At 37.8% G+C, this 15,283-nt stretch overlaps 1 protein-coding gene across 1 annotated transcript in view; it reads left to right on the top strand.

Annotated features, from left to right (window-relative positions):
• Nucleotides 1–15,283, top strand: part of LOC113233559 (nephrin) — a 485,341-nt gene that overhangs the window by 67,239 nt on the left and 402,819 nt on the right. Inside the window, exon 3 of the mRNA XM_026468687.1 lies at nucleotides 14,693–14,842. Coding sequence (XP_026324472.1) covers nucleotides 14,693–14,842 — 150 coding nt within the window. The remainder of the gene's footprint in view (nucleotides 1–14,692; nucleotides 14,843–15,283) is intronic.

Here is a 15,283-nt window from a genome sequence, read left to right as displayed (position 1 = left end):
CTTTTTACATGGCACCATTAGAATTACTTTAAAATCCAATTTCGGCTTCCTAGGTTGGTAGTTTTGTCCTACGATACAGAAAAACCATTTCCGGAACTGCGTCACTCGAAACAGTAATTAATTAATATTTGGTGGTTTTAACAACCCTATGTCGTCTCTTGTGGAGCACCTTTTTCTGACCATTGATAATTACGAAACAAAAACATAAACAAAACAAAAAAAATTAGAAAACAACTATTCACATGAACAAGGACACTAGATATAAAGACACTTTATGTATTGCCAGTCACGGTTAAAATGGTCACTAAGTAATTGCTGGAAAGCGCAACGCGTTCCTAGCACTGATTTTCAGTAAGGACCCTCAGTGGGGTCCTTGTATACAGTATTATTTGCTTTGAAAAATAATATAATTACTCCATGACGCAAAGTATCTTATCTATAATATTTAAAGCATTTTCCGTCGCATAGCCGTGGTGACAGCCTGTTGTATTATAGTATCATATTTGTTGTTGTTGAAAATAATAATGGCGGCCGAATGTCCACGCGTGCTAGTGTTTGTGGTTTTGAATATTGGCTCGTTGACATTCAGAGTTTTTTATTAATAATGCGGTTTTTTGTGGATGAGTTAATACAATAACTTTAATTCACCGACTTTCTGTTTAAAAAATCCAACAAGGTTTTTCTACGAATATTAACCCTATATCACGTAAAACTTGGACGTAATTTGAGAATGAATGATATAACTTTGTAGGTTTAAGTAAGATTGGAATCAGAAGGGTTTACTAAATTTTAATATTATATACCTATCTACTTATAAAAGTTTAGTAGCGAGCTCTTAGTGAAAGAGTGTGTCCAGGGAAGTACTGCCACCTACTTTCTGTCACCAAGCAGTAATTTCGGCATTACTGCGTTTCGGTTTTTGAAGGGTGCAGGTCAACTTATGTCTCAGGGTGAAGGGCGCAGTGGCACGTGGCAGTGTGTGGCACTGCAACTGTTATGGACAGGCGTGTAGCTTACCACCAGGTGCACCACATGTTCGTCCCGTCTGTCTTTACCAACGTCGTCTACAACTTTTTTTCCAGCTTGTATAATGGTAACGTCAAAGCGAGCGAATCACAAGTAAAAAAAAATAGCGGTTTCTGTGGCAACGACAAGTCTGTATTGATTTATTAAAGACAAATGTTTACACGCGACTTAAATGGACACCACCCACTCGACATCTCATCGTTCAATATAAAATTTGTCATCAATTAGACAAGAAACAGGTCATTCAACTGTGTATAAAAGACACGTGCGAGAGGATATATTTTGCCATTCCGTCTGGGCTTTAAATCATGCAACTCATAAATATATTAAAATGTTGTCTTTAAACGTTTGAAACAAATAAATAAGAATTTAAACGTTTAAATATTTATATTTAAACGGATCTAAATTGCGTTTATTAAAAAAAAAGTATATAGAATAGAATAGAATAGAATAGAATACGTTTATTTGCCAGAATACAGTAATTACATAGGTCTTAAATAAAATTAGGTACATTGTATTCAATCTGCAAGCAGATGTGCAAATATTAATAGGATTTCTTGTTCAGTCTCTACCATTAATTAATTACACTTCGGATTAATTTATATTTGCATTTGAAAATTCTAAATATTCTTTATTAGTATAAAAGCAATGTGTCAAAAGCCATTTTGTCAATTTTAATTTAAATGTATGTCCTTGCAATAATTTAATTTCACTTGGTAAATTATTATAAATAATAACACACATGTTAAAACAGTTTCTTTTATAAATTGCTTTGTGGCAACGAGGTTGGTACAAAAGATTCATGATTTTAGCTCTAGTTTGCCTTTGAATGATTTCACCACGTGTTCTAAAATATTGAGGATAGGTCTTGACAAATACACATATATCCCTAATATACATACATGGCAAAGGCAGTATGTTGAGTTTTTTGAACAACGGTTTACAACTATCGTCAAACCACAATATATACGATTTTGTATGTATGTTACGCGATAACTCCGGTAATTGTGAACTGATTTTGATGATTCTTTTTTTGTTACAAAGAGGGTACCTTAGTATAGACCCCATTCAAATTTGAAGAAAATATTCCTCCTGTAAGGGTCGCAAAGTAGGTGATAAATCTGGTTTCGCGTAACAGATTTTTTTATAAAACTATCTAAAATTTTTTTTATTATTAAAAAGTACGTGCACGTGCTTGCGGCTTCGCCTCTACGAACTCCATATTTAAGTAATGTGCGAATTTAGATATAGGGAGAAATAGCCAAGTATACACAAATGTTATTTAAATCATTGTATCAACCCATTTATAAGTCCCACTACTGAAAGAAAGAAAGAAAGAAAAATAGTTTATTTGGTAACCATAATACAAATAGAACGTAAAAACAAAAATTAAAATAACATTATTATAACATTTACTTAAAATAAAACAGTATTATATTTAAGATGGTACCAAAAAGGTCTCCACTCAGCTTATTTGTAGCGAGACGTAGGGAAACATCTCGTTACGCTGATTTTCAGTGAAGCCAACACTGGGCACAGGTCTCCTCTCAGGCGAGGGTTTTGACACGTTTCCGAAGACTGTGCAAGTTTTATCACGATGTTATCCTTCACCCAAAAGCTCTTTGTAAGTATCAAATTACATTTCGCACTTGTAGGTGGAACATGTATTCGAACCCACAGCGGCGATTGGTCAAACCATTAAGTTACCACGGTTTTTAAATTTGACGAAAATATTCTACCTCTAAAGGTGGCAAACTAGTGGATGAATCTAGTTTCGTTCACTTTCCGGTAACTGATTTCAATAAAACTATTCCACGAACTTTTGAGGTTGGTTTTTCTTATAAAAAAGCCATCAAACCTACAAACGTTTCGAACTTCTTTACAAGTCCCATGTTAGTCAATTACACGAGAACATTGGAGCTATAACTAAAGCCAAAATAATGAATCTTTTGCGTCAACTTTCTTGCTTCAGACATTTATAAGAATAATCTCAGTACTAAAAAAACCGACGTGGAATTACATCAGTTTTATTGAAATCGGTCACCGGAAAGTGCGCAAACCCGGATTCTTCCCCTAGTTCGCCACTATACGGGACTTGACACAGGTGATAATAAAAATCGGTTCTCACTACTCAAAGTATATTGAGAGAGAAAAACGCCTTGAATTGGAGAATAGCAAAAGTAAACATTAAAATAATTGCTCCTTATAATAAAATTTAGGCGCTATTTATACAAATGTACCTATGAGGTACCCTCTTACAAACAAAAAAAAAACATTAAAATCGGTACACAAATACCGGAGTTATCGCGTACCATACATACAAAAAAAAACATAGAGTTGAAATGAGAATCTCCTCCTTTTTTTGAAGTCGGTTAAAAACTCATTTAATATCAAAGTATGCAATCATCTACCGAACCATTTTAAACAGTTAAGGGGTCACGATTTTAAAAACGCCATGTCGGTTTGACTAATAGACCACCGTTTCTGAGAATACTTAGAATTTATGACATGAAGAAGAATTCGAGACATTGTATTATAACATAACAAAATTTGCAAACCTGTATAGGTCGAATATTGAACTTTTAATACATTACGATCTTGTTATATGTACTCCAGCAAATAATGATTTTGACTTTAAAAAGCACAGAGCGGTGGTAGTGGTGGAAGTATAAATGACGCTCATTAGTTTTTTCTACTACTACGGCCGATCTAATTTGCCTTAGGGTCGGACCCCATTCGAAAGCTTACGCCAGCACCGATCGTACTAAATCTGTGTTTTATTTAACGTATCGTCAGCATACTTGATACGTAAACGTGCTGACGTAGTTCAATAAGATCTCGGTGATACGTGATAAGTGCTGCTCCTTAGTTGCTTATTCCTACACCCGTGGAAATAGTATTTGTATGTAATAATACTATCCCAAGTAAGGTAAAGATTTTAAATCAGATTACACGGTCTCAGATGTTCAATTTAACCTTGTCAAACTTACAGCACCACGAAGTTCGGATTCAACGTGTGATTTCAAACGGAGTTTTAATTAAGACAATACTGCTTTAAATTAGTTCGAAATACTTCGGCGTTAACCTGAGGTGAATTTGACTTTGCAAATCTAGGTTTACCTGTGAAATTTGGTAAATTTTGTCTTAAACTGTTATCACTGTTATGCACTGGTTCTATAAAGGTTTTGGACGAGATATTTTGATGTTTCTCCGCTTGAAATTATCATGTTTATAAGCGAGAGTAATTTTGAGAGGTAAATGTTTTTTTTTCTTTTAAATCTTTTTTTTTTTGTTAATCCGGGGGAATCTGCTTACAGATACCCCGGCCCCGCGGGGGCAGAGCCGGGGTTATGTGGGACTGGGCTGAACCCTGAAGGGGACCAGCGCGACCGCACTAAACCCCCGGAATGTTCCTCCTCTCCGCTGTAGGTAAGGGGAACGCTGTTGCACTCGTCCGCACCCCCACCAGCGGCTTGCCGCGCCCTGCGCAGCCCCTCCCCGAGAAGGGAGACACATCGGTCCCCCGACTCCAAATGTGAGGCTCGCCGAACACCAGACGAGCCTTCCATCCCGGGCCCCTTTATGCTGGGCAGCGAACTCCCCCGAGTCCGCTACCCAGGGGCCATGGGGGGCCAGGACAGCATCCACTCAACTGTGAAGTTCAGTGGCTGCAATTTAACTTAACCTAACCTAACCGAACCGAACCTAATCGTGTTTTTGCGATAAACATTCAAAATATCCTGAAAGAACAACTGTTTCGTCATAATTCGGCTTTCGGTGTAATGAAAATTCGAACAAAAAAATTTTCGACTTTGTGATAGGTTACCAGTGTAGGTATATCTATCTATCTATTTTAATTTTGAACTAATAATCTACTAACTTGTAATCAATATCTTCGAAACGTCGAGGTAATTGACTTATAAACTTCACCGTTAACTAAATACGGCAAACTGTTCTTCCTGTCGGTATTTTCTAACTTTGTTTTTAACTTCGTCTTTCTTTTCTTCGTTTTATACTATAGCTATGGTATGGTGATCTTTAGCTAAATTTTTTGTTTGATTTGTTGCTGGACTTTGGTCTCCTCTAAGAAGACGGCTTAGGTCATGATATCATCGTCTCTGCCAGTGCAAAGTAAACCATATACAGTGTTTTCTAAATCTTAAATAAAATAAAAATAAAATGTTTCTTTATTTAGGTAATAAATTTAACATAACAATTAAATTGAATTTTATTTTTTAATAATGAGGTAAATAATTAATAATTAAATTAAAATGCATTTACATTACAAATAATAGTATAATTATAATTAAATTTTTTATGATTTAAAATGGAGTATTCGCTTCATGTTAGCTTACAAAGTAGCACGTATCGCATACTATCCTTACAATAATATTGGCCGACTCGCTCACTCGTAAGAAAAGATCATTGTCCCTTTCGTATTATGGCGAAAAAATCATCTACTATATTCACGGCAAACATGGTAGACGCACTGCACCGCCAGGGTAGCCGCAGCACTGCTGTGCTGTGGAAATGCATTATTGTACTGAACTCAGAATGTAACAAAAGGTCGCTTAGTGTGTACGGTACCACAACTGACTAGTGTAGAAGATAATGTTGTCTAAATCACGTGAATTTCTTTTTTTTCTGGCTTCGGTCAGCCGTGGCCATGGGACCCAATAATAGCCCGAAATCGAAACGATGGTTTCTTAAAAAAAAAGAAATGCGCTCGATTTGGACAGAAATATTTTTTTATAACACCTACCTACCAAGTGACGGGACGCAAAAGTCGTGCGCCTGGTGGTAAGCGACACGTCTATTCATAACAGTCGCAGTGCCACTCAGAGCTTTAAATCGCAAAGATCTTACGGTCTCTTCCTAGGACTCATACGAAACGTTTCGCTTCTACATTTATATGGCGAGCGGCTAAGGAGTGGAATTCCTTGGACCTTTTCAAGATGAGAGTGAATAGGCATTATTTAGGTGTGCATGCTACATCGTCGACCTCATCGTCACTTTCCATTAGATGTGAAAAAATCTTAGGGTCACTGCCACTGACCCTGAGACATAAGGTGACAAGTCCCATGTGCCTGTAATTTCACCAGCATTACTGCTTTACTAGAATAGCTAGCCAGTAAAATCATACCAGTGGTTGGTGGTACCACTAGTGCGGACATTGTCAACCACTTTGTCATAGTTGATTATGAATGATAGGAGTAGAATAACTAACATCTTACGTAGTCGATCGATATCTAAAAACACCGTAACCGTATAAATAAAAACGGTTCAAAACCGCAAATATAGAGTAAGTGTATCCGCAACTAACCAATAATCACATTCCCTTACTGTGACTTCTTTCCGATAACCTCTGAACAGTGTGTCTAGAGAATATTAGCTTTAGTTTTTCAATTTTTTTTTGTTTGTAGGAAAATTCACGGACAAACAATACAAGTTATAGAATAACCCAAGTACCTAAATATGAGTAATCCAATGCCATTTACGAATTTCCACCAACATTTTTTTATGTTCCACGCTTGAAAGGCAAAGTGGGATATGGTGGCATATTGAGTTATATGTTCCGTTGGTATCTGCTGATTTTCTGATTTCAACGGTATATGTAACTCAAGATGAGCAAAAGTGTCGCTTATCTCATTTTGCCTTTCCAGTGTCGATATGATAATTAAATTGTACCTTTGGTTACATAGCAGTCGCTAAAATTCAAAATTTTGTTATGTATATTAAGTATAAAAAAAAAAACAATCCACTCTTCACTCTTCATGCATCTCTCACAAGGTGTCGCTTATTAATAAACCCCTTTACAAACTTTGTCAGACATATAGAAGAGTTTCATCGACCTGCTGATGCTGCTGCAGGATCAAGTTCTGTCAGATCGAACGATTTTTTCTTATTTTTCTATGCGAATTTCTCTATGCATTTGTTACAGATCGTTGTTTTTCATTTTAACGGCTTTTTGCCATAGTGCTATCTGTGAGAAATCTACGAAAGTGTTTATTTATTCTTTTGAAGCTACTATTTTTGTCATGTGTCCTATGTCTTCTGAAGTAAAAGCTACGAAGGAACTTTTGTATCCGAATCCATACTCAAGACTCTCTGCGGACGTCCGAAAAGGTAACACCAGCCGACGATACATCATATACCAATAGGAATTGGTCTCATCGTAATCAATAGTCACAGTTCAACTTAAACTAGTCGTTAGAAACAATTTCTAATACGTTGTCTACGACCAAACCAGCTTAACGTTCTACATTCAAATGTAATAAGCGCTTATCCCAGACCCGTTTGTAACTATCGCCTAGTGCTGTGACCATTTCGTTAATACTGGTACAAAAACCAGTTATACGATATTAGATTTTATTGTTGTTATATTGGCAGTTGTTGGGTTTTAGTTCAAGTTCAGTGATTTATAATCTAAATTGCTTTATTTGACAGAACCAAATAGAAGACTGCTTTATGTTTTATATATTTGCATAACACAAATTTGTAACTTAATATTGCGAAAATAGAGATGAATATACTATAGGCGAAAAACATGACGCGTTGCGACGCTTCCTGCGCTAGTGTGAGTTTAGCCTAACCGATTTCAGCACTAAAGTCTTCCGCTGAAACAGAGTTATAGTGTTTGCTACTCGTAACCTTAATGGTAGGATTAAAAGATTTGATACTATTAACGTTATACTTAATACCACAAATAATGGCAACAGTCTAATTTGGATTCGGCACCAGTCATTGTGGTTTGTTTAATTGTTTATTGCTGTTATAAATATAGAAAATGGCTTCAGGTACAGTATAGTCTGCCGCAGGTTTAGCTATATAATCTGTCACTTGTTTTTGCTGCAAATTGAAACGCATTTTAGTGTAGTGTACCATATTAAATACATTCTCTGATTAGCGTTTTTTTAGTACATGGAATGGTGAATGGAATGTCAACGACTTTTGTTCTCTGTCGGATAACCTCATTTCGAATTTTATGTTTGAGAGAAACTCCGAAAAACATACGGATTATTAAAAAAAACATATAATTATGGTTAATGTTACATCAATATTCTCAGAAACGAGAAAACGCTCAAGTAACAGCCATAATCTGTTATGTAACAACTCCAGATTCCTATAAACAAGTTTTCATCCCATCACTAACGCACCCATTTTGTTTTAGTAAACCCTAGTGCCTTTTTCATACGGTGTACATTCGTTTGAAAATTACAGTTATAATAGTGATCTAGCCGCTTTATAATTATAATATTTTATGAAGAGATTTTGATCCCGTTTTGAGTGTCACTTGCTGCTTATAATCCGGGCTTAAAGGAAGTGGATTTAAGGTTTGCAAATATCATAAATTCGTCCCCTTTATCATTAAACAGAACGGAACTTCACCGCATATTAGGCACACACACACGCGTGTGCGCGCCTTTTTGTTTTGTTTCCTTTTTCATTACATATTCATGTTCTATTTTATTTTTTTTTAGGACACCAAGTGCTTAGGAAACAAGTCGCGCGTGTGCGCCTGTCCATAACTGTTGCAGTTCTACTTAGAGCTTTAAGTTTAGTAATGCTGTGGAATTGTGTGAGTGGAATTCCCTGCCTGCGAACTTGTTCCCCGAACGCTGTAACTTGGACCTTTTCAAGGCGAGAGTGAATAAGCATTATTTACGTATGCATGGTACATTGTCGACCTCATCGTCACTTTCCATTAGATGAGACGGAGGACGGAGGACGGATCTAATGCGCACTTATTTTTTTTATAAAAAACTGCGCCCTGACAGATAAGGTGGTGACAAGTCCCATGTGCCTGTAATTTCTCCAACATCCTCACCCTTCCAAACCGGAACGCAGTAATGCTCTCATTACTACTTGGCGGCAGAAATAGGTGGCAGTACTTTCCTGGACGAACTCATTCACGAGGATCGCTACTGGTGCTAAAAATGTAGGTGCTAAAAAACTAAGCACACTGTATTAAGGTAATTTAGTATATAAATTACTTAACTTAACCATAAATAATGTTATAGAACGGCAGTCGAAGATAAATTCAGAACATGAAGACTGGACATTTTAAATTTGTTACAACGCTAACAAAAGATATATGGATTGTGTGAAGGATGACGTGAATAAGAAAGGCGTGAGTATGGAAGTGACGACTGATAAGGGAGAGTGGAATAAAAATGTTGTGCCGACCCTACCTAGCACGGGATAAGGAGAGGAAAAAGAAGAATAGGAATAAGAAGAATAACGCTTGACAAATAAAACAATAACACACTAAATAAATTGGTTTAAACTAGGGAATTGCCTGTAAATTGAGCACCTGAGGACCTACCCTATACGAGCATAATCCCTCACTACGCAAATAGTGTGTAACTTGAATCAACATCAATACAAAAAGCCTGGTTACAACACTAGCATTTCGAAATACATTCGCCAAGTCTGGATTGCCAAAATCCTATTTCATACCACGTTATGAAAAACAGGTTTACTTTCAAGTTGGGTAGAATTTTTTGTTAGATATCAAGTAGTAGTATTCATGTGGCCTTTTTTTTTTTTTTGACGGGGGGAAATCTTTATGGATACCCCTGAGCCCAGGGAGACTCAGGAGTTATGTCGGGACTCTCCCTCCAGACTGGAGGGACTACCCCACTAAAACCCCCCCGGGTTTCTCTCTCGCCGGTTGAGTCGGCGCCGTGGGATCAGTGAACATTCACCACGACGCCGCCCCGCCGCCCTAGCTTACGCCAGGGCTCCCGCGCCAACGGAGGGGCGAGTCGGTTGTCCTCCGACCCGCCCCCAGACGAGCGAGGCCGTGCAATGCAGACTCCGGAGTCCCTGTCCAGAGCCCGCTGGTCTCACTAGGGAATCAGGCGAGCAGTGAACTGCCTTCGCCTTCTCCCCGTACGTCTGCGCCGGAACGGGTGCGCGTCTGGGTATTCATGTGGCCTACATTTATTGCTCTCGGTGAGGTTGGGCGTAATTTGTGATTGTTTATGTGTGTGTCCATGGCGCAAGCAATACATGGCTTACCTGGTGTAGGGCTATGACTGTAAGCTTTATTTATTTAAGTGATGGGACGAACTAGTCATGCGCATAATTGCAATGGTTTAAGTCGCAGAGATCTAAAGGGCGTTTACAAGCTCCATGTCCTTCATAACCGGAACGGAGTAATGCTCGCCTTACTTCTTTAAATTAACTTTTTCACAAGGAGCTAGCTACTAAAGAAGCCAGTTGAGAAAAGTTAGTTCTCAGGGACACACAACCCAGGACCCTTTTACACGCTCCACTGAGATCGTCTGGATATACATAAAAATAAAAAAGCCCATCTCATAAATCAAAACATTTTGCACAATTTATTAAGATCAATTTACCACATTCCCTGGCGACATAAAAAGAAAGATGTCTCCATACGCTGCACACTTCTCCCGCTAAAAACCGGTCAAGTGGGAGTCGGGGCAAATATTCCATAAACGAAGAACGTGTTTATTTTTAACTTGGTGTATGGTGGTAGCAATCTTATTGCTATTCCGTTTGCTTAAATAAATATGTTGGAATGTGCACCTTAGAAAGATAATTTTCGTTTCTATACACAATAGTCTTCTTTCAATGCAGGTAAAAGTAAGAAATTTGTAGACGCATTAAAAATGCCTGGAGGAGCTGTTGTCGATGAAATATCTTATGAGGCTATTCTCCCAATGTCTCTCAAAAAGAAGCTGATGGACACGTCCTTTCCATACTGCCTTATGGGACACAGACTTGGTCACTAACGAAGATCCAAAAGTCCAAACTCAGGATCCGTTAATGAGCAATGGAGAGCATACTTGGTGTGAAACGGACCGACCGAATTCGACCTATTCGGAACACGACACTGCGCTCCCAAATACAGATTGCTGATGGAGCCTAAAAAGCTGCGAAGCAGAAATGAAGTTCAGCCGGTCATGTTTGCCGCATGTCTGACGACCAATGTGCCAAGGTAACCACGGTAAAACCGTAAGGCGCCACGGCAGACCGAGGAAGCGATGGCGTAACGAAGTAGACGCCTACGACAAAGCTTGGGTTCATTTAGTTCAGGATCGTGATGCGTGGAGTAATCAGAGGGAAGCCTTTCCTCAGCTGTGAGATACATCAGGCTAATTGTTATTGTACACAATTCTACGATAATGTCATCGATTTTATTACCCTCAACGCAAAAAGTGAGGCGTTACAAGTTGAAGCCTTTGTCTGTATATAGTGAGTTTGTCCGTCTGTGGCATCGTAGCTCTCAATCATATGGATCTCAAAGCGGTTTTTCTTATTTGAAGGCTTATTTGGTCGTGATGGTTCTTATAATATAATCTCAGCTGTTGAAAAGTCATGTAGCGCTTTTCTAAGGTGGAGTAATGAATTGAAATGAGGTTTATTTGAATTACATAGGCTATTACAGGATTGTAATTATTACATTTGAGTTCATCTATTCAGCCATTATACAAAAGCAAGCAAAATTTAATTTTCTAAGTATTCATTTACAGTATAATATCCTTTTTTTAACTAAGTATATACAGTTCTGCTGTCATCTTTTTATATGTCAGTATTTTTATTTCAATAAATTAGTAATCTATTATAAATTTTCATGCACATGTAATATGAACTTTCTAAGTAAAGTGTAGTTTTAGGTACATTTTCAACGACAAATCTGTCTGGGTTTCTTTTTGCGCGTGGCTTCATTTCTAATGATTTTTAAAATAATTTTAGATGTTGTTTGACAAATTTACAAACTTCATAAATAACATTGAAGGTAAAGTCAAAATATTTAAATTCTCGAACAGCAGCTTGCAAGATTCCCGTGGACCAATGCCGCACATTTTTGAGTTGTAAAATATGCTCGTTCAACATAAGTTCCATTACCCCATTTGATTAATCCATAACTCAGAACCGACGTGATGTAACCGTGGTAGCAAATAAACATTTTTTTTAGAAGTAATTTGTCTTAACCTATTATTATTAATCTGTGATCGAAGGGTTATCATTATGGACCGCCACGAAGATGTTTTAAACTAAAACAAGTGGTCTAAAACAAATTAGTTGCACAAACAGCACTTGTCACGACATCTGGTGCACCAACAGGTATTAAATACCCAACTACGCCATCTTGTGTCGCGATTAACAGTTCTTTTGAGTTAGACCGGTCCATGGTTCAGGAAGTAACGTATACAGTGAAACCGTAAGCAAACTTTTAAGTACCATTTTTTTAATAAAAATGTTTCTGTGCTATAGCTTGGTTTTGGTTTGAAGACATTAATATCACGAATATTTTTTTATGAAAATGACGAGAAGGAACAGTCTTGCGTCTGGTGGTAAGCGACACGCCTACCCATAACCGTTTCAGTGCCACTCACAGCTTTAAATCGCAAAGATCATCGCCATGAGACTTAATTTTCACAAGTCACATGACCTGTAGTTCCACCATCCTCAGTCCTTTAGTTAATAGTAGAAAATGCCATAGAGTTTTGCGCTATAGGTAACATGACCGACGTACGGTCATGTTACCTATAGCGCAAAGCGCTTTGAATCGGACAGTTCCGCTTTCAAGCTTCCTGTCCGGCTGTCCCCAAAAGACAAAACACGACACACGTGAAAATAAATTTAATATAATGGCGCCAAAGCACATTGTTTTTGGGGGTGATGTGCGGTTGGCGGCGGCTGCCGTGGAATAAATTTAATATCTAAGATCGGTTACACACGGGGACTTTTAGCAGCGATGCAGTCGCTAATCGTCTACCTTTACACACGTGCGCGATTTTAAGCATCGATGCAAGTGCGTGACTACATCGAAACAAATTCGCGATGCATCGCTGCACTTGGGATCCTGATCTCACGTAATAAAGAAAATTTTCTCATCCCTAAAAATATATAAAGCTAGCCCATCAGACCACACAAGATTAGTTCTTTTTTTATTTTTGATCACAAAAAAAAAAAACATTTTTAGTTCTTTAAAAAAAAAATTGAATCATTAATCATTTCGTAACTATTATAAACATGTATTTTATTTTTAAAACAATAATAAATTCACCCGCTCTGAGGGAGAAAAATAATGCTCACGTTAACTATAGGGCATCGGAGACTGGCAACTTCGGACAACTCTGCTTATTCTTTGACTTTAATGAGGAAACTTTCTTAGCGAGTATTTTTGCCTGTGGCCCCAGGGACCTTGGTTGTATCACAGCAAGAGACACAAAGCACTTGCCGAGATTGGTGTATTTGAGGACGGTCCTCGGCTGTTTAGCTGCAATTTATATAACATTAAATATTCCATTTGAAAGGTTAAAAGTAAGTCTGCACGTTTAAAGGAACCCTAAAAAAGAGACAAAAGCGCCCTCATCTGAGGCTAATAGAGTGTCCTCGACGCGGCGCGACAAGCCCTTCAGCGGTGAACGCTCTCTACGCCGTGTGTGTGGCGCCTTTACAGCCATTTTGCAAAGAAGAAAAGAAATCGTAAATTTTTGTAGATATAAACCTGCTTTGTTTTAGGTTCCTTTGCTATTATTGTTTATTAGGTGAATTAATAGAAAATGAACCTTAAGTGTTATGGTCAGACGTCAAGAAAAGGATGTATCTATCGCACAGTTTATCTAGCTCATCGAGTATGTAACCAGAATCAGATACGAAATAAGGGCGATACATTCCTGGTAATTCATCAGTGATACATCACTTATAAATATCAACTCTTGTTTGTACTGAAATATAGACAGCGCCAACAACTGACATGTGTGTACGTCTCCGTATATTCCAGAAATATTCTGTATTTATTGTAATAATGATAATATCTCTATCAATGGCGTTCTGGTCCATTCGGTGCTGTCAGGAAAAACAGCAAAACGTCTAATTTCAAAATGGAATCAAATTTAATCGATAATTAAATATTAAATATGTAATTTTGCAATTTTCGTCCATTACAGCAAAGCTCAAGTTAACTGGTCGATTTGAAGTGAAACAATTGACATCACCCGTCAATTGTTTCGAATTCGGGCTGGCCAATCGGAGTGCAGTTGTCACAGTAATGATATGGCAGAATAGTTTTCAGACAAATTAAATAACATTTCGTCTCTATTTTTGGTTATATGTGTTCCGGTTTTGAAGGGTAAGGGTGCTGGTGAAATTACAGGCACATGGGACTTGTCAACTTATGTCTCAGGGTGACGGGCACAGTGACAGTGCCCCTCAGATCTTTGCGATTTAAAGTCCTGAGTGGCACTGGCAACTGTTGTGGACAGGCGTGTAGCTTAACATCAGTGCGCCTGACTTGTTCGTCCTGTCACTTGATTTTCAAAATTTCAAATTAAAGTTATTAGTCAATAGGTTGTTTATTTGTTTTTTAAGTAGCATAAGGTAATTCTCAGACCTTTGGGGTATAAATTATTGAAAATTTTGTTTTGTTATCTGTTTACGCTCAAAATTTGCTACTTACGAATAATAAAACTCTTGGATGACGGAAATTCATAATATTTGGAATAAATAATGATAAGTATTTGCAAATGTTTACTTACAAAGAGCCACCCCTAGAGTTTCTTGCTCATTCTTCTCAGGGGAATCTGCCTTACGAATGAATACAAGACGAAGTGTAATTATCTTACCTATGAAATAGAGATATAGCGTTTGGTTTCATGTATTCTTACAAGTATTTTCTTTGTTACAGTCCTCTCGTACGCATCCTGCTTCCAACAACAGTACTTCCGAGTGCTTCCGCGCAGCCTGCGCGTACAGGAAGGCTCCGAAGCTGTGATGGAATGTGCAGTGTCCAACTTAGCTGGACAGGTGCAGTGGACTAAGGATGGATTCGCTTTGGGTAAGTTTCGTTCGATTCCTGCTGTGTACCGTTTAGGTTCACGGGTTTCTCTCAGAGAAAAGTTCAAGAAGGCTGGTATCACGACTGTGGCATCACAATACATTTACCCAAATATTTTATATGCCCGTAAAAATATACATAATGTCAATAAGAAAGAAAATATCCATAATATTAATCTCAGAGCTAAGTCCAAACTCTTGGTACCACGATTTCGTTTAACCAAAGTAAACTCTTTCTAACCGACTTCACAAAAGGAGGAGGTTCTCAATTCGTCTGTATGTTCTTTTTTTTTGTATGTATGTTACGCGATAACTCCGGTATTTGTGAACCGATTTTCATGATTCTTTTTTTGTTGGAAAGGGGGTACTTCCATAGTGGTCCCATTTCATTTTGAAGAAAATCATCCACCTCGAAGGGTGGCTGTTCACGCATGAAGATTCA

Source organism: Hyposmocoma kahamanoa, unplaced genomic scaffold (genome assembly GCF_003589595.1).
Source record: "Hyposmocoma kahamanoa isolate Upper Pololo Valley unplaced genomic scaffold, ASM358959v1 79, whole genome shotgun sequence".
NCBI classification, from domain to species: Eukaryota; Metazoa; Arthropoda; class Insecta; order Lepidoptera; family Cosmopterigidae; genus Hyposmocoma; species Hyposmocoma kahamanoa.
This window is presented reverse-complemented; position numbering and strand designations above follow the sequence as displayed.